The 27,074-nt window shown below is 70.6% G+C and overlaps 5 protein-coding genes across 5 annotated transcripts; 2 read left to right on the top strand and 3 right to left on the bottom strand.

Moving 5' to 3' along the window:
* Window positions 1-625: 625 nt before the first annotated feature.
* CHLNCDRAFT_137656 (hypothetical protein) lies at window positions 626-1,742 on the bottom strand (the record flags this gene model as incomplete). Its single annotated transcript, XM_005851044.1, has 3 exons — window positions 626-714; window positions 1,008-1,376; window positions 1,547-1,742. The coding sequence occupies 3 exons, from the start codon at window positions 1,740-1,742 to the stop codon at window positions 626-628; spliced, it is 654 nt and encodes a 217-aa protein (XP_005851106.1).
* Window positions 1,743-2,261: 519 nt separating this feature from the next.
* On the bottom strand, window positions 2,262-6,385 carry CHLNCDRAFT_137655 (hypothetical protein; the record flags this gene model as incomplete). The annotated part of the gene is made up of 11 exons (XM_005851043.1): window positions 2,262-2,439; window positions 2,682-2,737; window positions 2,979-3,050; window positions 3,221-3,349; window positions 3,623-3,742; window positions 4,001-4,085; window positions 4,196-4,496; window positions 4,729-5,370; window positions 5,546-5,924; window positions 6,062-6,132; window positions 6,340-6,385. The coding sequence occupies 11 exons, from the start codon at window positions 6,383-6,385 to the stop codon at window positions 2,262-2,264; spliced, it is 2,079 nt and encodes a 692-aa protein (XP_005851105.1).
* A 1,819-nt stretch (window positions 6,386-8,204) lies between these two features.
* Window positions 8,205-10,684, bottom strand: CHLNCDRAFT_137653 (hypothetical protein; the record flags this gene model as incomplete). Its single annotated transcript, XM_005851042.1, has 10 exons — window positions 8,205-8,421; window positions 8,564-8,589; window positions 8,710-8,857; window positions 9,020-9,045; window positions 9,184-9,364; window positions 9,495-9,521; window positions 9,673-9,812; window positions 9,918-10,107; window positions 10,190-10,388; window positions 10,480-10,684. 10 exons carry the CDS (start codon window positions 10,682-10,684, stop codon window positions 8,205-8,207), a joined length of 1,359 nt encoding a protein of 452 aa, XP_005851104.1.
* Window positions 10,685-11,108: 424 nt separating this feature from the next.
* CHLNCDRAFT_49816 (hypothetical protein) lies at window positions 11,109-18,655 on the top strand (the record flags this gene model as incomplete). Its single annotated transcript, XM_005851338.1, has 10 exons — window positions 11,109-11,269; window positions 11,736-11,864; window positions 12,000-12,221; window positions 12,474-14,715; window positions 14,892-15,571; window positions 15,639-17,212; window positions 17,402-17,520; window positions 17,732-17,812; window positions 17,963-18,218; window positions 18,267-18,655. 10 exons carry the CDS (start codon window positions 11,109-11,111, stop codon window positions 18,653-18,655), a joined length of 5,853 nt encoding a protein of 1,950 aa, XP_005851400.1.
* A 5,662-nt stretch (window positions 18,656-24,317) lies between these two features.
* CHLNCDRAFT_19264 (hypothetical protein) lies at window positions 24,318-26,359 on the top strand (the record flags this gene model as incomplete). The annotated part of the gene is made up of 3 exons (XM_005851337.1): window positions 24,318-24,398; window positions 24,614-24,845; window positions 26,196-26,359. Coding segments are annotated over 3 exons (477 nt in total), but the record flags the coding sequence as incomplete, so codon positions are not given.
* Between the last annotated feature and the right edge of the window lie 715 nt (window positions 26,360-27,074).

Here is a 27,074-nt window from a genome sequence, read left to right as displayed (position 1 = left end):
CTCTGCCACGCATACACGCTGCCCTGCTGCACCTCCTCACCCTCCCAGCCTCCCCCGAGCTCCGCCTCTGCCTCCGCGCTGCGCCACCGCCTGCCACGCCCCGAGCTCTGCACCATCACCGCATCGCCTGCCTCACCTCCTCCCCACAACATCTTCAACCTTGCCACCCCCGAGGCGCCATCACACGGCTGCCCCTCCCCCACCCCTTCCCATCCCCAATCCCCCACCCCCCTCCGGCTCGGTCGCCAAGCACTTCTCCGGCTCGGTCGCCGAGCACAAACCGGTGTTACTCAACACCACCCACCCCTGGGAACACACAACACCCACCCTTGGCAACACACAACGAGACTGGGCAGGGTGGCACAATAGGCAGGCTCAGCAAGGCAGGGGCGGCTGGCAGGGAGGGGGACCAGGTGCTGGCCTTGGCCCACCGAGAGGCTGAGGGCAGCGGTGCTGCACACGTGGCGGGTGTCACACGTGCGTGCCAACAAGAAACCGAGAAGCAGGGCCAGCAGCAGGGGCAAGCAAGGGCTGCTGGGCTGGGCTGCGGCTGCCTGCCCGCGGTGAGACTCAGCGCTGGGCAGGCAGCGCCTCCCCAGACCGCCCCGCAGGCCCGGCGCGCTGGCTACAGCTGGCCCCGCCGCACCGCCGCATCCAGATCCTCTGCTGTCATCTGCCCCGGCAGCCGCTGCGTGTTCCTGTTGAATATCGAGTCTGCAGCAGCATGGGGTGCGCCACGCACGACACGCAGCAGCAGCGGTGTGGGCAAAGCGCGGCAGCTGGGCTGGGCGGGCCGGGGGCTGATCAGGCGCCAGGCCGGCTGCCGGCCCGGCGCTGCGCAGCCGCAGCCAGCCACTGGCCCGCCTCGCAGGGCTGGCTCCGCTGTGGCGCTAGCATAATGCTGCTGCTGCTGCTGCTGCTGCTGCTGCTGCTGCACAGGCTAGCGCCGGCTGCTAGTGCCCCTCCACACATGCAGCCTGGGCCGGCTGCGGCGCGGCGCCACTCACATGCGCTCCACTCCCCCTCCTTGCGCTGCCCCAGGTTGAGCAGCATCAGCAGGAAGATGGTGGTGATGATGTAGAGGGGGCCCAGCTCGTGGCCCGCCGCCAGCCGCGCCCCGCCCATCCACGCCAGAAGGCCCAGCCAGAAGCGCGGACGCACCGCCAGCAGGAGCGCCACCAGCGCCTCGGGCAGGCGCAGGCGCCGGTGCAGCAGGTGCGCCGCCGCGCGCTTCCAGCGAGGCGCGTTGGCCGGCAGGCGCAGGCGCAGCATCTGGTCGGCTTCATCCTCCTCCTCCTCCTCCGGCCCACCGCCAGACACAAGGTCTCGCACCGCCTTGGGAGGCGGCCGGGGCACCACCGCTGCCAGAAGAGTGTCTGCAGGCAGGCGGGGGCAGGAGCAGAACCCAATGCGCAGGCGATTGCAGGCAGGCGTGCAGGCGCAGGCGAGTGAGTGGCTCGCTTATGCGAGGTGCAGGAGAGTGATGTGCACCGCAGGTCTTGTCCCCTGCCACCCAACCGGGCGTGCCACAGCCAGCGGCACGCACCTCCATCCTGCAGCCTGCCCACTGCCTCGTCGCCTGCCAGCAGCTGGCCGCCCTGCACCAGCCGCAGGCCCGCGCCGGGCGGCAGCGCCAGGCTGCGGGCCACCGCCGCCTGCAGGGCCGCCGCTGTGAGCTGCTGCTCGGGCGGCAGCTGCACCGATAGTCGCTTGCCCGCCGCTGTGACCACGGTGAGCTGCATGGCTGCGCAGGCGGGGCCAGGCCGGGGCGAATGCGACCGAGGACTTCAATGAGGAGACTGGAGGCGTAGAGGTGCTGGAGATGTCCTGTGGTTGTGCATGAGAAGGCGAGGAGCGTCTGAAGCCTGCAGCCAGCACAGGCTCCAGCTGGCGGGGCGGGGAGCGCCGTGCCGCCACCCGCCGGCCGTGCCTGTATGCCTGTACTGTGCCTGATCGTCTCGCCGCCTACAGAGGCATTACATAAAGCAGGTTGTGCTGCCTCAATGTGTAAAGGAAGTAAGTATGGCAAGTGTTGCAGCCATGGGAGGGCAGCACAGCAGGCGCCGCCCACGCTGGCGCCGAGGGCAGGGCAGGTTCTGGGGTCATAGAATGCTGAAGCATAGAATGCTGAAAACCACTGAATAGTTTTTGGAATTTGTAGCAAATAATTGAAGTGTAAACTCCCCGCTCTGAAAATACTGCTGGGGCACGCTGCTCGTGAGGCGCGTTTGCTCGGCCGCCAAGCCAGCCCGCGGGCCGCCTCAGGCCCTGCCGCCACCGCGTCCCCCCTGCTGGTGCGGCTGACGCAGCGCCCGCACCAGTGCATCAGCATAGATCACTGCCGCCCGCTTCTTCTCGTCGGCGGTGGCCTCACGGTTGCGCGGCAGCGTGGTGCGGGCGGCCTCGGCGGCGGCGGCGGGGCCGCGCACCGTGCCGCACCTGCAGCAGCGCCAGCGCCGGCGCCACGCCCCAGCCGGTTTGGCAGCAGCCCATAGGCTCAGTTGGCAGGCGGCCATGCTGCGCAATCCCACCACGTGTCTCTCCCCAGCCTGCGGTACCCCAACACCCAACAAGCACCTCCCCCTCAGGCCGCCTTCCACCTCCAGTCAGGCCGCCCGCCTCCACCGCCCAGCTGCCAGCCCCAGCCCAGGCCTCACGTGTGCATCAGGTGCGCCTCATACTCCGCCACCTCAGCATCGTAGTCGCGGATGGGGAAGTTGGTCTTGGCGGTGCGGCCCTGCACGCACAGGTGGGCGTGGGGGCAGGCAGGTGGGGCGAGCGGGTGGGGCGAGCGGGTGAGGCTGGCAGGCAGGCAGGCTGTGCTGGGTGCAGGTTGCAGGTGCAACTCAGGCTTCATTGGCTGGGCCCGAAGCAGGCATCGCCCGCTGCCGCTTTGCCCAGCAGGCGTGTGATTCAGGAGGCGGCAGCACAAGGGAGGGCGCCGCCGCGGGGTGCCGGCAGCGGCAGGCGCGGGTCACCTTTTCCAGGATGAGGGCCCGGTCGTACTGCCTTGCTGCCCCCTCCTCGCTCTCAAACACGCCGAACGACACCTGCAGGCAGGATGCACGCGGCGGCGGTCGGAAAAGCAAGCGCAGCAGAAAGTCAGCTCTCGCAGGCTGGGAAGAGGGCAGCCGTGTGTGCTTCGGGAGAGCAGCAGGCACGCCGCAGGGAGATCGCGGGCCGGGCAGGCCGCCCCGCCGCGGCAGGCGCCCCGCCTCACGTTCTTGCGCCCACCAAAGGAGCCGATGCGAGCCTCCCACCGCCCGTTGTGGCCGGACACGCCGCGGAAGCGGGACTTGCCGCGGGAGAAGGCGGAGCTACGGCGCCGCACATACGCCACCACCTCGTCCTGCGGGGGGGGCATGGCGGGTGGGCGGGTGGGTGGGAGGGTATGGCGGGCGGGTGTTGGGGCGGATGGCGAGGGGCGTCAGGGTGCAGGTGCGGCTGCGTGTCGGCTGGGGCGAGCTCGCAGCAGGTGAAGCTGGGGCGACGAAACTTGCTTGCGCTGGAGCTTCCAGCCGTCCCGGCGCTGGCCATGTGCCGTGCCTTCGTTCAAAGCGGCGGCCCTGCCCTGCCCCGCCCTGCCCTGCCCACGGCCCGCCTGACGCCCCGCCCGCCTCACCCGCGTGTACCCCGCAATCTCCCGCAGCTGGTCTGCGTAGTCCTCCGGGCCAAAGTTGATCTGGGCGTCCAGGCCCTTGCAGGCCAGGGCCGCCAGGTCGTACGCGTGGGCCGCATCCTCCTGCAGCAGGTGGGGGTGGGGATGGGGGTGAGAGTTGGTGGGTGCAAGTGCAGGTGGGGTGGAGGTGGAGGTGGAGGTGGAGGTGGAGGTGTGGCAGTGAGTGGGGGCAGGTGGTGGGCAGGTGGAGGTGCAGGGGTGCAGTGGCAGCTGGGGGTGGCAGCGCTGGTGTGGCAGTGGGTGGGGGCGGCGCGGATGGGCGTGTGTGTGTGAGGGGTGGGGTGGGGGCGCGTTGGTCATGGCAGGGCAGTGCAGCCTGACAGGGCGCCTCGCCTGAGAGTTGAAGCCGCCCAGGTACAGCTGGCGGCCGTTCAGCCACAGGGAAGCCTCCCACCGCTGCGTCAGCCTGCACAGGGAAGCGCGGCGGAAGCGGCGGCGGAAGCGGCGGTGGCTGGGCGAGGGCAGGGCCCGGGCTCGCGGCGCCGCTGCTCGCAGCAGCCCCGGCGGCGCGCCCACCTGTGCCTGCTCACGCCCCGGAACTGCTGCTGCTGCTGCTGCTGCTGCTGCGCCGCCACCGCCAGCGCCGCAGCCTCCTCCTCCTCCTCCTCCTCCTCCTCCCAGGATGCCTGGTACTGCTGCTGCTGCCGCGCAGCTGCCCGGCCTCGCTGGCGGGCGGGTGTGTAGGCTCGGTCAGCGGCGGCAGCGGCGGCAGCAGCAGTGCGCCCCCCCTGGCGCCGGCTATGCTCCAGCCCGAAGCGAGAGGGCGGCAAGCTGCTACCGCCCGCCGCTGCGACGGCCCCGCCCCATTGCTGGGTGCCTGCAGCACAGGCTCGCAGGGAGGGCGGCCGGGATGAGTGGCAGGCTGCGTGGCGGGCTGACGCTCCACAACAGCCAGGCTGAGACCTTGCGCCGCACACCAGGCAGGCAGGCAGGCAGGCAGACAGGCAGGCAGGCAGGCGGGCGGGCAGGCAGGCAGGCAGTCGGGCGCGTTCAGAGCCCGCGCCTGCCCCACCCCACGGATCCCGTCGCACCCGGCCCAGCCCCCTCACCCGTAAACCAGGCGTGGTGCGGGCAGCTGGAATCCAGCTCGCCACTGCCGGGCGACTCCCCTCCCCTGTCCTCTGTGCCCTCGCTCCAGGCGCTGCCAGAGGTGGCAGCCACCGCCCCTGCGGCGCCGCCGCTGTGGCGCTTGCCCCCCCGGGGGCTGTCCCGTGCCAGGGGGTCGAGTTCCATCCTGTCGGCCCGACGCTTCGGGCTGCCCGTGTCGGCGGCGGCTCGCGCGCCGGCGCCACCAGGCGCGCCCGCCCCCGTGCGGATGCGGAGCACAGAGGCCGGGCGGGCGGCGGCGGCGGCGGCCAGCGCGGCGGCGGGGGCCTCAAAGGCCGCCGCCGCCGCGGGGGCGCTGCTGCTGTAGCTGGAAGCGTGCTGCCGCAGCGCCGCGGGCTGCGGCAGCTGCATGAGCAGCGCGGCGCGCGCGGCGCCGGCGCCGGCGCCGCAGCCGCTGCCGCCGCCGCCGGCCGGCGCGGCGTGCGGGGCGGAGGGGTCGAACAGCAGCAGCCGCAGCTCCTCGTCTGTGGGCAGCTCCCCCAGCCGGCTCTCGTCTGCCAGTTCTGCAAAGTCGGTGAGGCCGCCGCCGCTGGGGCAGTAGCGGCACAGCATACCCCCGGCCGGCGCGCCGTCTTCTAGGTCATCTGCAGGCCAGGCAGGCAGGAGTTTGGCGCGAGAGCAGTGGCCAGTTCGTTGATGGCGGAGGGAGCGGGGCCAGCAGGGCGGGGCAGGCAGCAGGAGCTGCCGCGGTGGCACCAGAAGGAGCGACAGCCGGGGGCTTGTGTGTGCAGGCTGGCGCCGTGGCCCCGGCAGGTGCACCTGTGGTGATGAAGTCTAGCTGCGTGAATGGGCGCCCGTAGGCGGGGATGGTGAAGGATCCAGAGCCTGATGAGTGGTGGAGGAGGTGCAGCGGCGGCGGCCCGCCGCCCGGCCGCAGCTTGCCTCCGCATGCGGCCAGCGCCCTGCCGGGCGCCAGGGCTGCCGGGACGGGGATGAAGGCGTTGGGCAGGACCAGGGGCGTGGCGGCCGAGGCGCCGCCCTTGAGCACGGTGTAGCTGCTGGCTGTGGCCAGTAGAGGCCCCGTTTGGCCGGCGGTTGTGGTGGTGGCGGGGGTGGCAGCCAAGCGGACAGCTAGTGACTCGGGGCCCAGAGACTCCGTTTTGAGGAAAGGGGTGAAGCCATGGAGCGAGATGGGTCCCTGCGGGGCATGCGAGGGCAAGGCTGGGACCGCGAGTGGCGGAGGATAGCGGGGCAAGTGCTGCCGACGTGATGGTGCGCGGCGGTTGCGGTGATGAGGGCTGTTGGCGGCGCCAGGCACCAGGCACCAGGGCGCACCTCCCTGAACCCCGGCGCACCATCCTCTGATTTAAGCTCGGCCAGCAGCAGGTTGAGGCCGTCGTCTATGCCTGCAGAGAGGGAGCCGCACTTGGCGCGCGCAACTCGGTCAGGGTGAGCGGGTGGACACAAGTGTGCCAGACCTCGAGCGGCGCCTTGGAGCCCCCTCCGCTGATGGGTTGTGCCCCAACTTCATTCCAGGGCGCTGGCGAGGCGCTGAACCGCCTGTTTCGGCCACGGAGGGCCAGAGGCGCGCGCGGAGGCAGCTCGCCACTCACTGGAGAACGATCGCGGGATGTTAGAATGATCATCATAAGCTGACATTCCTCAGCCGCGACTACAAGCGTCCCCAGGCCGCAGCCAGCACGCCAGAGTGCCCGGTGGTCTGCGACTCGCTGGGCAAAGCCGGGGGTACGAGGCGTATCCTGTCACTGTCGCATAAGGGCTATGGGGCTCTGCAGGACATCTGCCGCTCTCTGGAGAGCGGTTTGGTCGCGCACGCATTCCGGCCACGTGGCAGTCGTGCTGACCAGCAAGCCCAACGCACGGGCGGGAGGCAGCTCCGCATCCACCGCAAGCTCTGATCGCTTGCACCAGTGATCAAGCTGGCAAAGGAAGCTTTCGAGGCTGACTGCGGCTGCTCCGTTTTCTCCCGGTCTCGTTCCGCTTGTAGCTGACAGCAGGGGAGCAGGGGATGCCAAAACTTAGCGCCTATGTCGATGCGGGACAAACAGGCGACACCCCTTCAGTTTCTGCAGCGGTGCCCCAGGGGCCGCTGGCGAGCGCAGCCGGGCCGTCGCTCGCGCGCCGCCCTCCCCAGCAGCAGCAGCAGCCGCAGAAGCAGCCTCCTCCTGGATCCCTAGAGCAGCCCTCCCTGGGCCTGCAGCACGAGGCGGCTGCCAACAAGCTGCAGGCAGAGTACGCCAAGCGGCTGCGCGAGCACGGGCCGCGCACGTTCCGCTGGCCTGACGGCAGTCTGCGGCCCGAACGTCCGCCGCCCAACCCCCACGCAGTGGTGAGCTGGGCTCTTCACCTTGCATGTGGTGATGATGCACAAGCGCTGCATGCTATCAGGGTCATGAAAAGCCGTGTGCACCTGCCGTGTTGCCACGCTAGCCCTTCCACCTCCCATTTCCGCAACACCCAGCGCTTCCTTCCCCACGCGCATGCCTGCGCAGGCCAACCGGCAGCAGTGGGCGGAGCTGGTGCAGCACTGCCGCACGCACGGCGGCGACCGCGGCAACGAGCGGCAGGGCGCCTCGCTGCGGTACGGCATCGGCGTGGCGCACCAGCAGCACGAGGCCTACCTGGCGCGGATAGGGCTGGAGGCGGAGACGGATGCGGCGGGGTGCGCTCCGGCCAGCGCTGCGCACTTAGCACTCGTCGACAAGCCAGCATTATAGCTGCTCTATGTCCGTGCTGCATGCTGCTGTGGTCAGGAGCTCATGCCATGAGGGTGTGCGTCCTCATTCCCTTGCCCAGTGCTGCCCCTGCTGCCCTGCTGCCCCTCTCGCACCGCAGGCGCTACAAGGGCGAGGTGCCAGGCTTGCCCAGTCCCCTGGAAGAGCCGGAGCACTGCTTCAATACCTACTACCGAAAGGTGCGCCCCAGCACCTCCTCGACACCTGCCCCCTCTCAGCTTGCGACCGCCACCTGCCGCCTGGAGCGCTGCCAGCCCCCACCTGCCGTCCTGTCTGATTGTTGCGCTGGCTAACCGCTGCCGCACACAACTGCGCTGGCGGCTGCAGGGGGCAGAAGCTGTGTTCAAGGATGCACGGGGCAAGCTGCTGTGACCGCTGCCGCAGCGGGCCAGGCACCCGACCCAGGCCCCGGCACGCCCCGGCAGCGCGACACCCCGCCTCTGCCCAGCAGCAGCTGCCTGCCTCTCCCTTCTTGCTCCCAGCTTCCTGTTACACTGCTGCCCTACCTCATTATTTGTTCATGCACTACTTGGCTGCTGCACACTTGATCTCAGCTCGCATGGCTAAATGCTTCCTGCCGCCGCCACGATGAATGCTTTCCTCCCTGCAAAGCGTCCTGTAGACCTGCCACTTGGTGCACTTCCTCCACCTCCAGTGTCGCCTGCATCGGTCTCCTCCTTCTCAGCTGCTGCCCTTGCGCGGCAGCGCAGCGCGGCGCCGCTCTACTTGTTGGGGCAGGCAGACGAGAAGTGGTCGTCGCCGCCGCACTTGAAGCAGGCGCCCGCATCCCCGCGCGCGCCGCCGCCGCCGCCATACTTGCGCTTGGAGGCGCCGCCGCCGTAGCCGCCGCCGCCGCCGTAGCCTCCGTAGCTTCCGCCGCCGCCACCACCACCATAGCCGCCACCGCCGCCGCCGCTACCGCCCTGGTTGGGGCAGTCCCTGCGGAAGGAGGGAGCAGCAGGCGTGCCTCGAAACCAGCAGCACCCCATGCAATCCAGAGCAGCGAGTCCAGGAGTCGCGCTATTCATTCCTTAGCGCGGGCCCAGCAGGGCCTGCTGGGGAGGCAGATGCGGGCCCTCACCTGCTCCAGTGGCCCGTCTCGCCGCACTGCAGGGCAGGCAGGAGGTTAGGGCGGTGGGTGGGGGTGGGTACGCACGCGGAAGGGCGCTGTGGTGCACAGCGTGCCCAGCAGGCGAAGGGCAAACGCAGAGCAGGGGAGGGGCTCACCTTGTAGCAGCTGCCGTTCTTGGTGCCGCCACCCCCACCGCCGCCATTGGCGCCACCGCCGTAGCCGCCGCCTCCATAGCTCCCGCCATAGGCCCCACCGCCGCCACCAGCGCTGCTACCACCACCTGCGGCCTGGTTCGGGCAGTCCCTGCAGAATGCACAGGAGCCAGGCCTCACCACAATCCCCACACAAACACCTGAAAACTCAACACAGCTGGATTGCAGTAGCAGCAGGCCCAGGAGCCCCCCCGTTCTTTCTTTAGTGCAGGGCCCAGCAGGGCCTGCTGCAAAGGCAGCAGCGAGGCCTCACCTGCTCCAGTGGCCCGTCTCGCCGCACTGCAGGGCAGGCAGGAGGCGAGGGCGAGGGGTTGGAGGCAGTGAGAGGCGATCCATGGCAGGAGAGCTCCGCAGCGGACACATCAAATCAGAAGGTCAAGGCCAGGCAATGCAGGCCGGGTCAGGGCAGGGCCCCACCTTAAAGCAGCTGCCAGTCTTGGCGCCGCCACCACCCCCACCGCCGCCATAGGCGCCGCCGCCGCCGGCGTCGCCGCCCTGAGGCCCGCCCCACGCCGAGCCGCCGCCGGCGTAGCCGCCGCCCCCGGCGCCGCCTCCATAGCCTCCGCCGGCGGCGCCGCCCCCTTGGTTGGGGCAGTCCCTGCAGCAGGAACGGCAGTACCAGTACCAGCAGCAGCAGCAGTCGACCGCACAACCCCCGTTCAGCCGGCTGCCGGATGCACGCACGCACGATGCCGCATGTGCAGCATCAGCGCAGACCACCCGCTGACCTGCTCCAGTGCCCCGTCTGGTTGCACCTGCAGCGGGGCAGCAGGCACAGCGCCGGCGCACTGCTCAGCACCCAGCCGGCCAGCGGTCGCAACCAGCGAGCAGGTGCGTTGCGACGAAGCACGGCGGCGCGGGGCCCTGCGTGCCTCTCTCAGCCTGTGCGCTGCCAGCTCAGCTCACTTGTAGCACAGATCGTTGGAGCGGTCCCGCAGCGCGCCGCCGTCGGCGGCTGCCTGGAAGGTGCTGGCACCAGGCACGGGAGGAGGCGCGGCGCCGCCACCGTAGCCGTACCCTGCCTTGTAGGCGCCCTGGCTGCCGCCCTGCAGGCACGGCGGGCAGGCACGGCGTAGCAGAGCGGAGGTGGGCCCAGCTGGGCGAGGCGCGGCTATGATGCAAGCTACGTGCGGCAGGCCCAAGCACCAGACACACGCCAGCGCATGCGCCGGCCGGGCGGGCAGCCCTGCCTGCTGGCTGCCGTAGCCCGTGATGCGCCGCTTGGCGGCGGGGCTGCCGTAGCCGCCGCCGCCGCCGCCCGCGGCGCCGCCGTCGGCGGCACCCAGCTCATCCATCCACTTGAAATACGAGCAGGACTCGTTGGGGCACTTGACAAACTGCCTGCAGCGGCGGCCGAGGTGGGGAGTAGAGTGGTGCACCTAAGAACGGTGGCGCTGCGATCTGGCAGCTACGGAGGCCTCACACGACGGGTGGGTGCTGGGCAGAGGCGCTCGGCTGCGTGGCGCGCCTGTTGGGGTTCTTGGCTGTGTTGGAGGTGCGCTGCACGCAGGCGCCGCCGCAGGTGGGGCACAGCACCTCGCCCGCTGGGGGCGCGCCAAGCTGGGGCGGCGGCGGCTGCGGGGCGGCGGGGGCGCGGGCGGGCGCCGCCTGACCCCAGTCGTCTGCACGCAGGCAGGTGAGGCAAGGCTCGTTTGCATCCACTCTCAAGTTGCAGAGGTGGGGCGGTTGGCAGCAGCAGCAGCCGGGCCCCACCATCGTCCTCCTCGGCCAGCGCAGCCAGCTCTTCTGCCGAGTAGCCGCCCGCCGGCACCGGCGGCGCGCCCCAGCCGCTGCGCGCCGGCCCACTCTGCGCCTCCATGCCGCCCTTCTTCACGGGGGCCACCGACATCTCCGTTTGGGCGTCGCCATAGTCGTCCCAAGTTGAGACGCTGGGGCAGCCAGGTCGAACGTAGGCCATTGCGTCCGATCGCAGCTCCCTGGCTGCTATGCACACGGTGTGGGTATATCTGGTGCAAGCAGGCAATGCAGGAGGCGCTGGGGAGGTGTGGCAAGTTCAAGCTCCTGCTGAGGTCCCCCAGCACGCGCCCACAATGCTCCGCTTGCAAAGCGGAATTGGCTATTCGGAGTTGCCAGCAGCCTAAACGGCCGAGCGCCTCAGCTCAATCTCGCCTCCCCGCCTGCCTCTGGCTGGCGCTGGCTGACGCTCGCCGTGCCCCGCTCCGACATCGCTGCGTCGCCCGGCCAACAATGACTCAGCCACAGGCACAGTGACGATTTGTGTGGATCCTTCAAATCACAGAGGAATCTGAAGTGCCAGCAGCGTTCCTGAGAGCTCCTGTGACCTGCTAAGAACAGCGCTGACGCCTCCACTGGAGTGGCACATGGGGCGGAGTCTGCGCACGCGAGGCTTCGGACATCTCATCGCAGGTATGAGCGTCTTAATGCTGCGCAAGCTCTCTGATGTGGTCTTCACATCAATCGCCACTTCTTCCAGCTCCTCCCGATTGCTGGAGAGCTCTGCCGCCTGTAGATGGCGGCAGGTGTGCGACGGCGCCTGCCCTCCTCCGCGCGGCACGCAAGCTGGTCAACTAATTCCATCCACCATTGCTCAAACAACAGTCTACAGGCTGAGTTTTCCTGGCGCAATTCTCAGAAACAATTGCCTGTGTGACCTGCAGCGCCGGCCGTCGGGTGGGACAGCGGGAGTACTGCTGCACTGAGCAGGCGCTCATGCATGGGGCCCGCCGGGGCATTCTCATAGCATATTGCAGACGTGAGATCACCTAACTTACCAGGGCCAGGCCTGGGACTGCCCCAGGAGGGCACCACCGTTGGAATGCAGCAAGTGTTGATCGCCCCCTCGCCCAACTGGTGCGCACCGGGTCCAGGGCACTTGATGGGCGGCATGCCGTGCCGCAACGCCCCGATGGTGCCCTCGATGGTGCCCGCCTGACATGCCGCTGCCGCTGCCGCCGCCGCCGCCTGGCGCGGTTCTCTCCCGTGTGCAGGTATGGCGCCCACACCGCCGACTGGGTCCCCGAGCTGGGCCTATACGCCTATGCCGCACAGAACACAATCGTGGTGCTCAACACGCGGGGCAGGGCGGTGCGGACGCTGCTCTCGGGCCACACCAACAGGTGGGCGGCAGGGCTGCAGCGCTGGGCGGCGGCGGCGGGCCTGCTGCTTGCCACGCTGGAGCGGCAAGCGGCCCACACTGGCGGCACCGGAATGCTTGCCCTCGACGCCTTTTGCCGCTGCTGCTACTGATGCAGGGTGACCGCTGTGGCGTTTGCTGGCGGCGCGGCCCCTGGCGCCGCTGCAGCAGCAGCAGCAGCAGCAGGGCCGGACGGTGGCGGCGTGCCCGCGGCCCTGCCGCCGCTGCTCGTGTCGGCGGCAGCGGACCGCACGCTGCGGCTGTGGAACGCGGCCACCATGCAGCGGCAGCGCGCTCTGTACAAGCGGCCGGCGGAGGTGACGGCGCTGGCGGTCAGCAGGTGCGAGGCCTGGGCTAGGCCTGCGCTGCGGGGAGGGCCTGCTTGGTGGTGCATGCTCAGCCGCTGCTGCTGCCCTGCTGCGCCTGGCCGCGCGTATAATGGCTTTCCTTTTAGGTTTTTCTTTTCTGTTCTTTTCAAAAAAAGAAAAGAGCAGGGCTCCGGCCTGCAGCTGCGTCCCTTGGCCGTCGCCCCGCTGAGCCGCTGAGCCGCACGCACGCCTCGCCGCCGCCCTGCTGTCGTGCCTGCCTGCAGCGACGGCGCGACCGCTCTGGTGGGCGACAAGGCTGGCGCCCTGTGGGCCTGGGACCTCGCTGACCCCTCCTCCAAGCCAAGCAAGCTGGCCGGCTGCAAGCAGGCCTCGCAAGTCATGTGCCTGGCAGCCGCCCCCGCCGGCAGCGCTGCCACTATGGGTGCCATCAGCGGTGCAGGCGGCGGCAGCGGTGGCAGCGGTGGCAGCGGCGGCGGCGGTGGCAGCGGCGGCAGCGGCGGCCTGGTGCTGGCAGGCTACGCAGACGGCGGCGTGCTGCTGCTGGACTGGCGGCGGGACTGCCTGGTGCGGCGCCTGGAGCGGCATGCCCGCGAGCTGCACTGCGTGCGCTGGCTGGCGGCGCCCGACCCTGCGGTGGCTGCCGCCAGGGCTGCCGCCCAGGCTGCCGTCGCCGCTGCGGCGGCGGCGCTGGCAGCTGCCGACGAAGGCGAGCCTGCTGCCGCCGCCGGCAGCGGTGCGGGAGAGGAGCCGGCGGCGGGCGGCGGCACTGCCATGCCTGGACAGGAGGAGCAGCAGCAGCAGCAGCAGCAGCAGGAGCAGCCCGCTGGCAGCGCGGGCGAGGCCGAGGCTCCGCCGCCGCCGCCGCCGCCGCCACCGCCCCAAGAGCCGGAAGCAGGGGCGCCTGCCGCTCCGGCCTCGGCCGCGGCGCCTCCCCCAGCCTGGGAGGTGATGCTCTCCTCTGGTGCTGACGGGGCGCTGCGCCTGTACTGCCTGGTACCTGCGTCCAGCCCAGGCGGCAGCTCCCAGTTTCGTCTGGTGGCCACGCTGCGCCTGCCCAAGCCCCACGCCGGCCTCACCAGCAGCCAGACCAGCAGGCTGTGGTTCACTGCGGCCGTGGTGCCGCCGCCGCCGCCCGCCGTGCCGCGCACCGCGGCAGCAGGCGGCGCGCCGGCAGCTGAGCAGGCCCGGCAGCAGCCGCAGCAGCAGCAGAAGCAGGATTCCCAGCAGCAGCAGCAGCAGCATGTGTGGCTGGTCACCTCTGCCCACGGCGGCAGCCTGCTGGCCTGGAAAGTCACCCTGCCACTGCCCGGCGCCGAGGCGCCGGCACCAGCGCCGGCGCCGCCGCCTGCAGCAGCACGGGGTTCGGCTCAGGACAGCTGGCGCCGCTCTCCGGCCAAGGCTGGGCCGGCGCCTGGCACCGCCGCGGCCGCCGCCGCCGTCGTCGGCCCCTGCAGGGTGCCCATCACTCACAGCCGCACAGTATTCACCCTGCATGCCGCCACCCACCAGCCAGACCAGGCTGCCCCTTGCTCTGCCGCCGGCGACGGCAGTGATGCAGCGCCCGCCGCCAGCGGGAGCGCCGGCGGCGGCGGGGAGCAGCCCGCGGAGCCGCCGTCGCCGCTGGCAGCGCCGGTGCCCCCACTGCTGCAGCTGCTGAGCAGCAGCATGGACCGATGCGTGTTGCTGTCCCAGCTGCCGCACCCGGGAGCAGCGGCGCAGGCTGCGGCGGCAGAGGAGCCAGAGGAGGGCTCCTGGCGGCGCGACTCTGCAGCCAGTACCACCGCGGAAGCCGCCTGGCGCCAGGCGTGCGTGACGTGGCGCCTGACCGGCCTGGGAGGCTACGTGTATGGCCTCAGCCTGCTGGTGCCGCCACCCCAGCCTCCCACGCTGCAGCATGAGGCAGAGGAACAGCAGGAGGCGGCGCCAGCCGGGGCGGCGGGGACGGGCGGCGAGGAGGAGGACGCGCCGCCGCCGCCGCCGCCGCCGCCGCCGCCGGGCGAGCCGCCTGCGCTGGACGGGCATGCAGCCGCGGGGGAGGAGGCGGAGCGGGAGCAGGGTTCGGCTCAGCAGGGGGCGCGGCAGGAGCAGCAGGAGCAGGGGGCGCAGCCGCCTTCTCGGCAGCCCTACCTGCTGGCGGTGGCGTGCGGCGACAGGACCATTCGCGTGCTGCCGCTGGGCCCCGCCGCCGCCGCGCGCCGCGGCGCGGAGCAGCAGCGCCACCAGCAGCTGCTGCTGTGGCAGAGCATCCCCGACAAGGTGACGGCGGTGGCCTGGCAGCCGCTGGCACCGCCATCGCCACAGCAGCAGCCTCACGCAGACCGGGCTGCGGCAAACGTGGGCGCCGCAGCCGTGGCCGCAGCCGTGGCCGCAGCCGCGGACGCGGCGGCGGCGGCGGCGGCGGCAGCGCCCGCGGCGGCGGCGCTGGCATTTGGGTGCGAGGACGGCAGCCTGGGCCTGATGCTGCCCAGCCGGGAGCAGGCGCTGCTGCTGCCGGTGAAGCACGAGGTGAGGCGTGCCGCCGGCTGCGCTGGGTGGCGGCGCAGCCTTCACCAGCACCACCAGGCCATGCAGTTTAGGTTTTCTTCTTGTCCATTGGATTCGATGAGGGCCGCCATTCCAATGCATGATACCAGCGCCAGCTGCGGAGGGCTGACGTGGCATGCGTCTCTCTCACGGTGCAGGGCTCTGTGTTGGATGTGCGGTGGGCCCCCCCTGCCGCAACCGCCGGGGCGCCGGGCCAGGCCGCGGTACAGCTGTACAGCCTATCTGCTGACGGGGCGCTGCTGCTGTGGGCCCCGCTGCCCCTGCCGCTCTCCGACCTCTTCTCCAGCGCCGGCAGATACTCTGCTGGTACCGCTGGTACCGCGGCCGGCAGCTGGGGTCCAGCTGGCGCCAAGGCGGCAGTCGCGCTGGCGAGCCCGCTGGACGTCGGCGCGCACCTGGGAGCGGCGGCGGCGGCGGCGGCGGCGGCGGGGGTGCCGGGCGTGCCCGCCGAGGCGGCCGCCTGGTTTGGTGCTGGACAGCAGCAGCAGCAGCAGCAGCAGCAGGCGATCACAGCGCTGGCGCTGCCGCCGCCAGACGGCCTAGGCATGGCAGGCGCCGTGGGAGAGATGGCGGGAGGGGCAGGCGCCGGCCACGTGCTGGCTGTAGCGGCCAGGAACGGCGCGGTGGCGGTGCTGCGTGTGGCGCTTGTGGCGGCGGCGACCGCGGCAGAGGCGGCCGCTGGCGAGGTGGCACTGCGCATGCTGTGGTCGCGCGGCGGCGGCGCGGGCGGCAGCGGCGGCGCGAGCGACGCCATCAGGCACGCTTTCTTTTTTATGTGTTATTGCTCTTGTGCTGCGGCCGCGCCATGTCTTTCCAGGTTGCCGAGTGCTCTAAGCCCGACTCACACCGCCTCCCCTCCCGCGCCTGCCGCTGCCCCCCTGCAGCCACCTGTGCTTCTCCTGCGATGACCTGCAGTTGGCGGCGGCAGCCGAGTCGGGCCTGCTGTCCGTCCACCCCTGGGCAGCAGAGGCGGCGCCGCCGGCCGAGCGCGCCACCAATGGCATGGCGGCAGCAGCTGCAGCGGCCGCCAGCACAGGAGCAGCCCAGGCCAGGCTGCAGCTGGGATGCACGGTCACAGCGCTGGCGTGGATCGGCGGCGCCGGCAGCGGCGACGCGGCTGGCGGCGAGGAGGGGTGCGGGGCCGCCCTGGGCGGCGGCGCCGGCGGCATGCTGGCTGCCGCCCTGGTCAGCGGCGGCATTCAACTGATCGACTACCACCCCGGCAAGGGCGCGGGGGCTCTGGTGCCGACAGCCCTGCTGCGGGGGCACAGCGGCCTGGTGCGCTGCCTGCACTGGTTGCCTCCAGAGCCTCCGGAGCAGCAGCAGGAGCAGCAGGCGGCGGGTGTGCCAGGCGTGCATGGGCCGCAGGAGGCTGCTCAGCAGCCAGCTGCGCTGCAGCAGCAGCAGCAGGCTGCTCAGGGAGAGCAAGCGCAGCAGGCAGAGGCGGCGCAGCAGCAGCAAGAGGCAGCCCCAGAGCAGGAGCAGCAGCAGGAGCAGGAGCAGCAGGTGGGGGAGCAGCGGGCCAGGCTGTTCCTGCTGTCGGGTGCCGAGGACCAGTCGGTGCGGCTGTGGGACATCCGCCGCCAGCTGCTGACCTGGCAGCAGCGCCAGCAGGCAGCCGCTGCGGCCGCGTCTGCGTCTGCCGCTTCCGCGCCTGCCGCAGCGGCAGCGAAGGAGGGCCCTGCAGCTGGGGTGGAGGTTCCGGTTGCGGCGCAGCAGCCGCAACCGAATGGAGGCGAGGAAGGCGGGGACGGGCCTGCGCAGGGTGGCGAGCCGCCGCCGGGGCCGGTAGGCGAGGCGCCGCCGGCGCCTCCGCTGCCGGCGCCGGTGCCTGCAGAGCCAGCAGCTGTGCCGCCAGGCAGCTCCGCACCTGCAGCAGCAGCTACACCAGAAGCACTCCCTCCAGCGCTGTCTGCGGCCCCCGCGCTTGCAGCAGCGGCGGCGCCAAGCAGCGGTGGCGCAGCCCCGGCCGACGCGCCCGCCGCCGGCAAAAAAAAGGCGGCCAGCCTGGGCAGCCGCCCCATCCTGCCGCCCGCACAGATAGAAGAAGCGGACCGGGCGGCCCAGCGGGCGGCGCAGCGGGCGTGCCTGCGGCTGGCGCGGCAGCTGCTGCAGGCAGGCCACGAGCAGCCGGTCTGGCAGGCTGGCGAGGAGGCTGGCGAGGGGGGTGGCGAGGGGGGTGTGCCACCGCCTCCCCCGCCCCCACCTCCTGACCCTGATGCCTCCCTGCTCCTGGATTGCGCTGTGGATCCGCTGTGCGCGTCTCTAGCGCTGCAGCGGCAGGCGGCGGCGCTGGGCGCCGGCGCCGCCGCCGCTGCTGCCGCTCCCAGCAGGCTGCTCGCGGCGCAGCGCGGTGCGGCGGCGGCGCTGTTGCGTGGCGACGTGGCAGCTGCCGTGCAGCTACTGCTGGAGCATGATGCGCTCACAGCAGACTTTGTCAGCATGAGCGCCGCCGCAGGTAGCTGGCCCGGCTGCCTGCCTGCCTGCCTGCCTGCCAGCTGGGCTGCGGGTGTGTGGTCCCTCTGCCTGCTGCAGGCCTGCCCCTTGCGCTGCCTGCTGGCGCCGCATGCCTTGGCTGCGCGCCTGCGCCCAAGCATTAACACGCTGCCGCCGCCGCCGCTGCTGCTGCTGCTGCTTGCTGATGCAGGCCTGGCGGCGTGGCGGGCGGTCACTCTTGCGTATGCCGCCAGGCTGGAGCACCAGCAGGAGCCGCACCTGGCGGCTCTGCACCTGCTGGCGGTGCGGGAGGTGGAGGCGGCGGTACAGGTGGGCGGGGCTCGTGCCGGCAGCAGTACCGCTGAGGTCCTGTGTGGATCGCGGCGCCAGCCAGCCAGCCAAGCAGTGGGTTCCTGCTCGTGCCTGCATGTGGCATGGGGCTCTGCTCCCTGGTCTGATAGAAGCGGGGGGGTGCTTGTGGAATCAACGCGCATACACCAACACACGCTCTCTGGTCGCCGCTGGCCCGCCCGTACTGCAGGTGTACCGCCGGGCTGGGCTGCTGCGGGAGGCGGTGGCGCTGGCGTCGGCTCGCCTCCTGCCGGGGAACCCCCTGCTGCTGGTGAGGGCCGTGGGGCTGCGGTGGTGGTGGTGGCTTGAGGGGTAGGCAATATCCATGTCTGGTGCCACACCCTGCTGTCGCCCTTCTGGCATTCACGTCAAACTTGAAAGTGGCGCCCACGGCTGCTTCCCGCTGCGCTTTGCTGCGCAGGACCTGCACGCCGCCTTCGCCGCCCAGCTGGCCGCCCAGGCGCAGCACGAGCAGGCGGCGGCGCACCTGGCCGCCGCGGGCCGCTGGGCGGGGGCGGCGGCCGCCCTGGGCGCCAGAGGCACCGCGGCTGCTGCTGCTGCCGCCGTGCAGCTGTGCCGGCACGCGCTGGCGCAGCTGGGGCCCATGGAAGGCAGCCAGCTGCAGCAGCAGCTGGCTGCCTCAGAGAAGCTGCTGGCTGGGCTGGCTGAAGCGGAAGGTGTGGATGTGCCCGCGCTGCTGGCTGAGGCCGCTGCCGCGGCCGCAGCGGATGCCTGGGCGCCCTCGCCACCTGCCGCGGCTCCGGGAAGCGCTCCCGCAGCGCCGCCAGCTGCAGTAGGTGGCGGCGGCGGCCAGCCGCGCCGCCGCTACTCGGCCCAGCAGCTGCTGGCGGCAGGCGCCGGGGTGCCGCCTGGGCGCCTGGCGGGCCTGCCCGAAGGCCTGGCCAGCAGCGGCAGTGCAACGGGCCCTGGCACCAGCGGCACCCGCAGCAGCGGCAGCAGGGCACGCTACTACAGCCTGCAGGCGCTCCTGGAGCTCTCAGACTCGGCAGGGCAGCTGGGCCCGAGCGCGCAGCAGGTGCTGCGCAAGCGCCTGCCGCCAGAGCTGCTTCAAGAGGCCGCGGGAGCGGATGAGAAGCCCGGGCCGGGCCCATAACGGATGCGGCCTGCAATCTTCGGCAGCCACCTAGGCGCAGCCATGCCACAGCAGCTATAGCGATCCACTGGCGTTGCCGCTGTCTTCATTGTTATGGTGCCACGTCGCCAACGCAGTGCTGCTTACAGCGGAACATCATGTGGATCTGTCTTGGCACAAACCGCCATGCATTGTTGGTGCAAATAGCGCACCGCCCCGCTTGAGTAGATTCACCATGTCAGTTGTAGGCTAGAACATTGCTTGCAACCACTAGACTTCAGTTGCATGAGCGAGAATCAGCATGATGTTAACAGGCATGCCCCTGAGCGGTGCCTGGCAATGAGCGGCGGCGGCGGCGGCAGGCAGCAAGGCGGCGATGAATCTCGTGGGCCGATAGGGCAATTGACGACGCATCACTTGCATGCAACTGGGACACGGGGCGACGGGCAGCGCAACAGACCGAATGCAACCGGCCGCTGTCCGCTGGAGATGCCACCCCCGCCTAAACTGCCTTCCCGTCCCACCGCTCGAAACGTGAATCGCTTAAATTCACTGTGCACCGAGAGGGCAGGTTTGTCCACCTCTGCAGAGCTCTGCGCGCCCCTCGCCCGGCAAACCTGTTACCCCACGCTTGTATGCCTCCATGGCCGGTCCAGTCACCCCATCTGTGCTAGCGTCCAATCCGTAGCAGCGGGGGTAGGGCTGCAGGGGCCCGACAGTGATGGCCGCGATGCTGCCTCTTTTGCTGGCGGTCTGCCTGGGCCAGGCTGCAGCCTTTGTGCCCAGGCCGGATGTCTACAAGCTGCTCCCAGCCACACCGGTGAGGGGAGGCTTTGATGGGACACATACGCCGGCCGTCCGCCAGCGGTCACGCTGCCACTCACACTCACAGCTGGTAGCTTGAAGCCTGGTGGTGCCCCCATTGCCTTGCCCCAGTCAACAAGTGGCGCTACGTCCCGCTGGGTATGCCCCACAACCCCAACCTGCAGCACCCCGCCATGAAACAAGCGGCGATGCGGCCGGCGGCGGCGACCGTGTCGCCAGATGCGCAGCGCGTGCTGGTGCTGGCGCTGACAGTCTGCAACGAGACTGCAGCAGAGTTTGGCTACCCCATTGACGCCTCTGTGAGCAGGAGGGAGCGGAGGAGCGACAGCTGGCAGTGGTGCCTGGTGGCAGCGGCGGCAGTGGCAATGTACATGCTGCGCTTCTGTGTCGGGGGTCGCAGGGAAGGCACACCCTTGGGGCCCCCTTTCGGTCCCTGGCTGTGCACCACGTACCCACGCCTCACCCTCCCGCCTGCCCGCCTCCCCCGCCTGCTGGTACTGCCCGGCAGGACATGCGTGCTCCCGTGCTGAAGGAGTGGGACAGCGTGGCCGCCACCTGGCAGTACTGCTCCTCCGGCCGCCTGCTGCTCAACCGCACAGACTCTGTCTTTGTTGATGGTGCGCCCGCCCGCCCGCTTTATGCCCGCTGGGCAGCCGTGGATGCTGCTCCCTGCACTCGCCGCCGCCCGCCGCCTGTGTCACTCTGCCGCCTCTGCTGCACCTTTCCCTGCCACGGCACGCGCTGCTCCTGCTGCCGCTGGTCTGGGCGAGCCCGCGCCCCAGCGCCTGCTCGCCTCCCAGAGCCTGCCCACCTCCCACCTACGCCGCCGCCCCGCGCCTGCCCGCGCCTGCCTGCGTGCTGCAGTGGACGTGGGTTGCGCGCACGGACGCATTCCGAAGCGGTACAACGCCACGTACTGCAGCTCCGCCTACGACCAGCAAGTCTCGGCGTACCTCAGCCTGGGCCTCAGCCTGGTGGAGGCCCGCGGCTTCCTCCCCCGCGACTTTGGCTTTGTGACCGGCGCCTTCCCTGAGTGGGGCTGCCCCTGGGCGGGTGCGTGCCAGCGGGGCAGGCTGGGCGTGGCCGGCTGGGGCTGGATGCCCAGACCGGGCACCGCGGGAGCGCCGCAGCGCACGGCTGGCACACCGACACCACCGCGCCTGTGCGGCTGCTGCAGGGTATGCATACGTGGGCGGCATTCGCTCCATGTTCTTCTCCCCATACATGCGGGACACCTCTCTTCTCATGCACGAGATGGGGCACTCCCTCGGCCTGTGGCACGCCGCCGCCGTCCCGAGTGAGCCCCCGCGCCGCGCCAGCCGCCGCCCGCGCAGCCGCGGCAGGCGGGCCGTGCAGCGCAGGGCGGCGCGGCGCCGCCTGGCCGCACGGCTTTGCAGCCGGGGCTCGCTGCTCGGCATGCTTCCAGCGGGAAAGGCGCAGAAGGGCCGGTGGCGGGCTTGGCGCGGGGAATCCGGCGAGCAACCTCCTGGCTTTTCAACCAACCTCTAACCTGCCCGCATGATTCCTTGCCCTGGCTGCAGGCCTGATTGACCCGCAGCTGCTGCAGCAGTACGGCGGTACTGCAGAGACGCTGGAGGTGCGCCACCTCACTCCGCTGCACCTCCGCCGCCACCCGTGCTGTCACGGCGAGGACGGATTGGTCCCCTGCCTGCCCTCCCTTCTCACCTTCCTCCTTTGCCGTGCTTTCTACCGCTGCCACTTCCCACCTCCACCCCGTGCCTGCAGAACCGCGAGTATGGTGACTGGAGCAGCATGATGGGCAGCGGGGTGGAGACGCCGCGCTGCTTCAACCTGTTCCAACAGGAGCTGCTGGGATGTGAGTTAGTTGGTTACAGGCACCTGCAAGAGCTGGATGCGTGCCTCCCAACCGCCTGGCTTGGTGTGTGTGGGGGGGCGGGTGGGAGGGGTGGGGACTGGGGGGCAGCTGGCTTGTGCGGACACCATGGCAGGCTCTGTTGCGGGCCTGTGGAGCTGCACCGCTCCGTTCCTGCCGCACCCTGTGCAGGGCACTCCCCCAGGCAGCTGGACGCCACCAGCCTGCCGCCCGGCAAGTGGCTGAAGCTGACGCTGCCAGACACCTTTGCTGACCCCACAGGCGAGGCGGCAGCAGCAGCTACCCAGCCGCTGCCAGCTTCTGCCCGCATGCTGCCAGCTTCTGCCTGCATGCTGCTTGTGTGGCGCTTGAGCGCCAGCCCACCACCACCCACCCCTTCACTCAAAAATCCGCCTATGCCAGCCACCCCAGCATTGCTTACGGAAGCAACTGCCTGGCTGGCGGGGCAGGCTTTGGCCGGGCGGTCTCGCGCTGATGCGCGCCGCTTCCTGTGCTGGGCTGCCTGCAGGCGGCATCCGCATCAACCCCACGTGGAGGGCAGACATATACTGTGAGCATCACGTGCCAGCAGCATAGCTATGGCAGCATAGAGCAGCTGCCGGTGACAAGCACATGTATATCTGCGCAGGTCGCCCACCTGCCCACTGCCTGCCTGCCTGCCCTCCCTCCCCTCCCTGGCTGCAGCCCCCAGCGTGTACATCAGCTATGTGCCGGCGCTGGGCTCCAACCGCGGACTGCACCCGCGCTTTGCGGTACGTTCCCCGCTGCCGCCGCCACTGTGCCCATAGGAACTCATTGGCAGCGGCCTTGCAGGGAATCCTGGTCATCTGTGCAGGGAATCCTGCCCTGCCTGCCGCACAGCGTGCCGACCCTTTTGCAGACCCGCTCGCCACCCTGCACCCCTCTCCGTGTTGCCTGCAGGACAAAGTGTACGTGCACCTGCCGTTTGACAGCTGGAATTCCAAGGCCGCAGGTGCCCCGCTGCATCGATGCGCGCTGCTGCCTGCCTGGGCGCTGTTCGCACCGCCGAGTGCTTGATGCCTCCACCCCTCTGCCGGGCCTTGCTCTGCGCGCTGCCACGCTCTCACACGCATGCTGGGTGTGACCCGCAGACTCTATGCTGGTGGGAAAGCTGAGCCCTGGGGAGCGTTGGTCCTCGGTAGGCGCTCTCACGCCCCGCACCCTGTGCCATTTGCCTGCCTGCTGGTCGTCGCCATGCCCATGCCTACAGAGCATGCGTGCTTGGTGGGATGGCTCAGCTGCCTGCGCCTGATGACATGTGTCGCCTGCGGTTGATGGAAGTTTGCGGCTGCCTGTGCACCTACTGTACTGCAGGAGATGCTCATGGATTGGGAGAACGAGCTGGTGGTTCACTTCCACTACAGCGGGGGTGAGCCCTCCTCCGCTTGCCAGCGTGGCAGGCCTACCCCCGGTGCTCCCTTCCACTGCCTCTGCTCTGTGCTGGCACATGCCCAGCCCACCCAGCCCACCCAGCCCACACACTGCATCACAGCTGATGGATGCGACGCCTGCTGCCTGCCTGCCCGCAGGCCCGGTGGGCGGCAAGCTCCTGGCCGCGGTCAGCATCTGCCGGCCCGGCGGGACAATGACCTGCACCATGGGCACCACCGGTACGCCCCCCTGCCGCCCCTGCCGCCATGTCGGGCCGTCCCTTGCTGCACTGCTCTGCTGGCATGCCGTTCTGCGCTGCTTGGTCTCAGAGCTTGTGCCGACCTCAAGTGCGATACTATAGTGAGCTAGCTGGCAGCTCAGGCTGGCCCCACCTGCTGTGCATGATGTGCAGCCGGCGTCCACATCAAGACCTTCCCCCTGCAGAGCGCCGCCGGCAAGTGAGTGGCGCCGCCGCATGCAGCTGTACTGCTGGGCCTGCCGGCAGGGCAAGCGCGTGCCAGGCATGCTGCGTCTGCAGCAGCCTAGCGTCTGTGTGTGGCGAGTTACACGCCGGCTGTGCAATGGAAGGCCGGGAAAAGAAATGGAGGCAGCAAGGCGTACTGCCTGCCCTTCTCATCCCGTACCGCTGCCCGGCGCTGCCGCGCCCATGCAGGTTTGCGCTGTCCCGCGGCAAGGACTGGCAGCTGGAGGCCAAGCCGGGCCAGTGGTACCGCCACTACCGGGTGGAGATGCCTGAGGAGTGCGGCAGAGGTGTGTGATCTGCCTACCTATACACCTATGTATACATATATATGTGTGTGTGTGGGGGGGGGGGTGGGGGGGGTGGAGCGGCAGAGGATCAGGCAAGCCGGCTGGCGCGCCACGCGCGCCTGCGCAGCCTGCTGCCCCTCCCAGCGCTTTCGACGCAGCTGCCATGCCAAGTCGTCATCAGCCGGTCGGGCTGTCGCATGCCTGTGGCTCGCGCGCGTCACCCCCCGAGCGGTGCCCCTCGGTCTGCCGCCACCCCCGTTGCCGCAGCCTGCTTCTACCTCCCCACCTGCCGCTACTTCACTTACCTCGCGTCTGGCTGGTACAAGACGGGCACCGGGGTGAGCGGCAGGGCATGCCGCCGTCTCCCCGCCTGTGCGCTGTCTTGTATGCATATGGCTGTGTGGCGCTGTGCCCGCTTGCCTCCCCGCGTCCCCACACCCCACACCTTCCATCCTCCCAAACGCCCTGCACGCCTCCCTCTGCGCAGCTCAAGGAAAACTGCTACCTTGTGAGCGGCGATGCGGAGCGCGCCGCCACGCCGGCCACCGACGCCGGCGTCACTTCCGGCCACGGTGGGCGTGACGCGCTGCCAGCTCGCGGCCCCGCACACCCTCCCGCTTCCTTGGCCGCCCCGCCGCGCTGCTGCCTCGCAGCGGCCAGGCTGCGGCTCTTGCACCCTCCACATGCTGCACGTGTGCTCTGGCTGTATGGATGTGGCATGCTGACGCGCCTGCCTTCCCGCCTGCTTGGATTCCGCCCGCCTGCCGTGGCGCAGTCCTGCGCGCCGGCGCGTCGCCGCCGCCCGCGCCGCCGCCGCCGCTGCCCCACCCGGGCGCCGGCATGGTGCCGGTGCGGCTGTACGGCGGCGGCGACCCCATGCAGGGTCGCCTGGAGGTGTTCTGGAAGAACAAGTGGGGCACGGTGAGCCTGGGGTGATGTGTGTGTGTGTGTGTGTGTGTGTTTGGACATGTTGGCACTCCTGCGCGCACTGCCTACCAGCCGCCCCTCCCACTGCCGCCCTGCCCGCGTGCCCTCACCCTTGCCCTCCTCCCAGCAAGGTCCATTCCCCTGCCCCACCACCCCACACCCCTCGCCCATCCTTTCCTCCTCTGCGCGTCCTTTCCTCCTCTGCGCAGGTGTGCGACGACTACGTGACCGAGGCGCAGGTGGCGACCGTGGTGTGCCGCCAGCTGGGCTACGGCCCCGGCCGCGCCGTGCTGGACTTTGGGGAGGCCTTCAACCACTCGGGGGCGGAGGTGGTGTGGTGGACGCTGCGGTGCGGCGGCGGCGAGGCCAGCGTGCACGACTGCCAGTGGAATTACGACCCCAACTGCGACCACAGCGAGGATGTGGGCGTGGTGTGCTCCGGTGAGCTGCTGGCTGCCGGCTGGGCGGGGCGCGTTTCTAGAAGGGCAGCTATGTGGGCGCGCATGGGGCGTGCCTGGGGTGTGCGGCTCTGGGTGTGCATGCGGCGGAGTCGGGAGGCTGCCGGGCGCACGGCGGGCCGGACCTGGGCTGCTGCCGTGGGCGAGCAGCGAAACGAACGGTACAGAAACGGCGGCCCTGGGCGCCGGCGAGCCGAGCCGCACCTCGTCCCCCACCCACCACACCGGACACTGATCCCGCCCATGCCTGCAGTGGCGCCGCCGCCGTCCCCGCCGCCGCCGCCGGCCCCGGCCCGCCCGCGCATCGAGTCGTTTGAGCTGGTCGGCAGCGCCAGCGGCGCAGAGGGGCGGCTGGAGGTGGTGGTGGGCGGCCGGCGCGGCACGGTGCGTGCCTGCGCCTGCATCGCATGCCTGCGTTGCGCCTCTCTGTCTCCCTGTGTGTGTGCTCCAGGGGGCCTCTGCCTGCGGCCTGCTTGCCTGTACCCTTGGCCTGCTTGCCTGTACCCTTGGCCGGCTGCACTGCCTGTTTCTCCTGTCCTGCCCTGCCTGGGGCATGCGCTCTGTAGATGCCCGTGCGCCTACCGTCGCCTCAGCCCGCCGCCGCCCCACCCCTTGCCTGCACTGCAGGTGTGCAACGACGGCTTCACCCAAGAGACAGTGTCGGTCATCTGCAGGCGAGCGCCGGCGTGAGAATGGCCCGCAGCAGGCTGTCGGCTCGCCTGGTTCGCTGGCGCAGGCGCCCGGGTGCCCTGTATTGCTGCCCCTGTTGCCGCCAGGCCGCCCCTGGCACGCACCACCCCTGCGGGATGCTGGCTCCACCCCCTGCCCAGCCTCCCTTCCCCCCCGCTGCCCCCTCCCCGCAGGCAGCTGGGCCTGCCCGCGGGCTCGCTGACGGGGTGGGCCGAGTACGGCAGCCCCGTGGGGCAGCAGGTGCTGCTGGCTGACCTGGCCTGCAACGGATCCGAGGCCTTCCTGGCGCAGTGCCCCTTCAGCCTGGACCCCGCCTGCGGCCACACCGAAGACGTGGCCATCCGCTGCACCGGTGCGGCTGCTTTCCTTCAAGGAAGGAAAAGCCGCTTTTTCGAAAGTTTGTTTGTTTGTTGATTTACATCACAAGGCAGCGCTGGCAGGGAGGGCGGCGGGGTGGGGCGGTGCGGCGGCGTAGGGGGCAGCACAAGGGACGGCCTGTAGGCATGGCTTGGTGTGTGTCCCGCTGCTGCGTGCGCTGGGGGCCCGCGCAGCACGCTCAGCACGCCCCCCCCTCTCTCTCTCTTCTCACACTCACATTCACACTCACACTCACACTCACTCTCTCGTCTGCCCTCCCCTGCAGAGCTGCCGCCGCCCCCGGCGCCGCCCGCGCCGCCGCCCGCGCCCTTGACCCGCGTGCGCCTGGCTGGCGGGCCGGATGCCAGCGAGGGGCGGCTGGAGGCGGAGGTGGGCGGCATGTGGGGCACCGTGTGCGATGATGAGTGGGGACCCATCAATGCAAAGGTGGGGCGCCCGCCGCTGCCTGCCAGGGTACCGCCAGGGTACTGCCTGCCGGCTGGCCAGCTGGGAGGGAGGAGGGGGTCCCCACTTGCTAGCAAGAGGGGCCCTGCTGCCTGTCGCCGTGCGGGCAGGCCGTTGGCGCCGGGGCCCGCGCTGCCGCAGGCGCTATGTCTGTATGCCCAGGCGCCTGCCGCAGCGCAGCAGCGTGCCCTGGCCGCACCCCACCCGCCGCCTCCCAGCCCTCGGGAACCCTCACCCCCACACCCGCGCATGCACACACCTTTGCAGGTGGTGTGCCGCCAGCTGGGGTACAGCCAGGGGGGCCAGGTGTTCCGCCTGCCCTCCTCCTACGGCGCCAGCCGCCTGCCCATCGTGCTGGACGATGTGTCCTGCGCCGGCGGCGAGCCGGGCCTCTCCTTCTGCGCCTACGCCACCGCCCACGACTGCAGCCACGAGGAGGATGTGGGCGTGCGGTGCACGGGTGGGTGGGCGGGCGGCTGGGGGGCCGCCGCCCCGCAGGGGCTGCATGTGGGATCTGGGCGGCTAGGGAAAGTAGCAGGCTAGTAAGAAAGCTAGGCAGGGGTGTGCGTCTGGAGCGGTAGGTAATGCACTGTCCACATGGCCACCCTTCTGTCATCTGTGCAGTCACTCCGCGCCCACCTCCTCCGCGCCCACGGCCCCCAAAGCCGCCGCCGCCAAGGCCCAGGCCGCCTCCGCCGAA

This window comes from Chlorella variabilis (genome assembly GCF_000147415.1).
Source record: "Chlorella variabilis unplaced genomic scaffold CHLNCscaffold_2, whole genome shotgun sequence".
Classification (NCBI taxonomy): Eukaryota; Viridiplantae; Chlorophyta; class Trebouxiophyceae; order Chlorellales; family Chlorellaceae; genus Chlorella; species Chlorella variabilis.
Note: the sequence above shows the minus strand (reverse complement) of the source record. Positions and strands in the feature narration are given on the sequence as shown.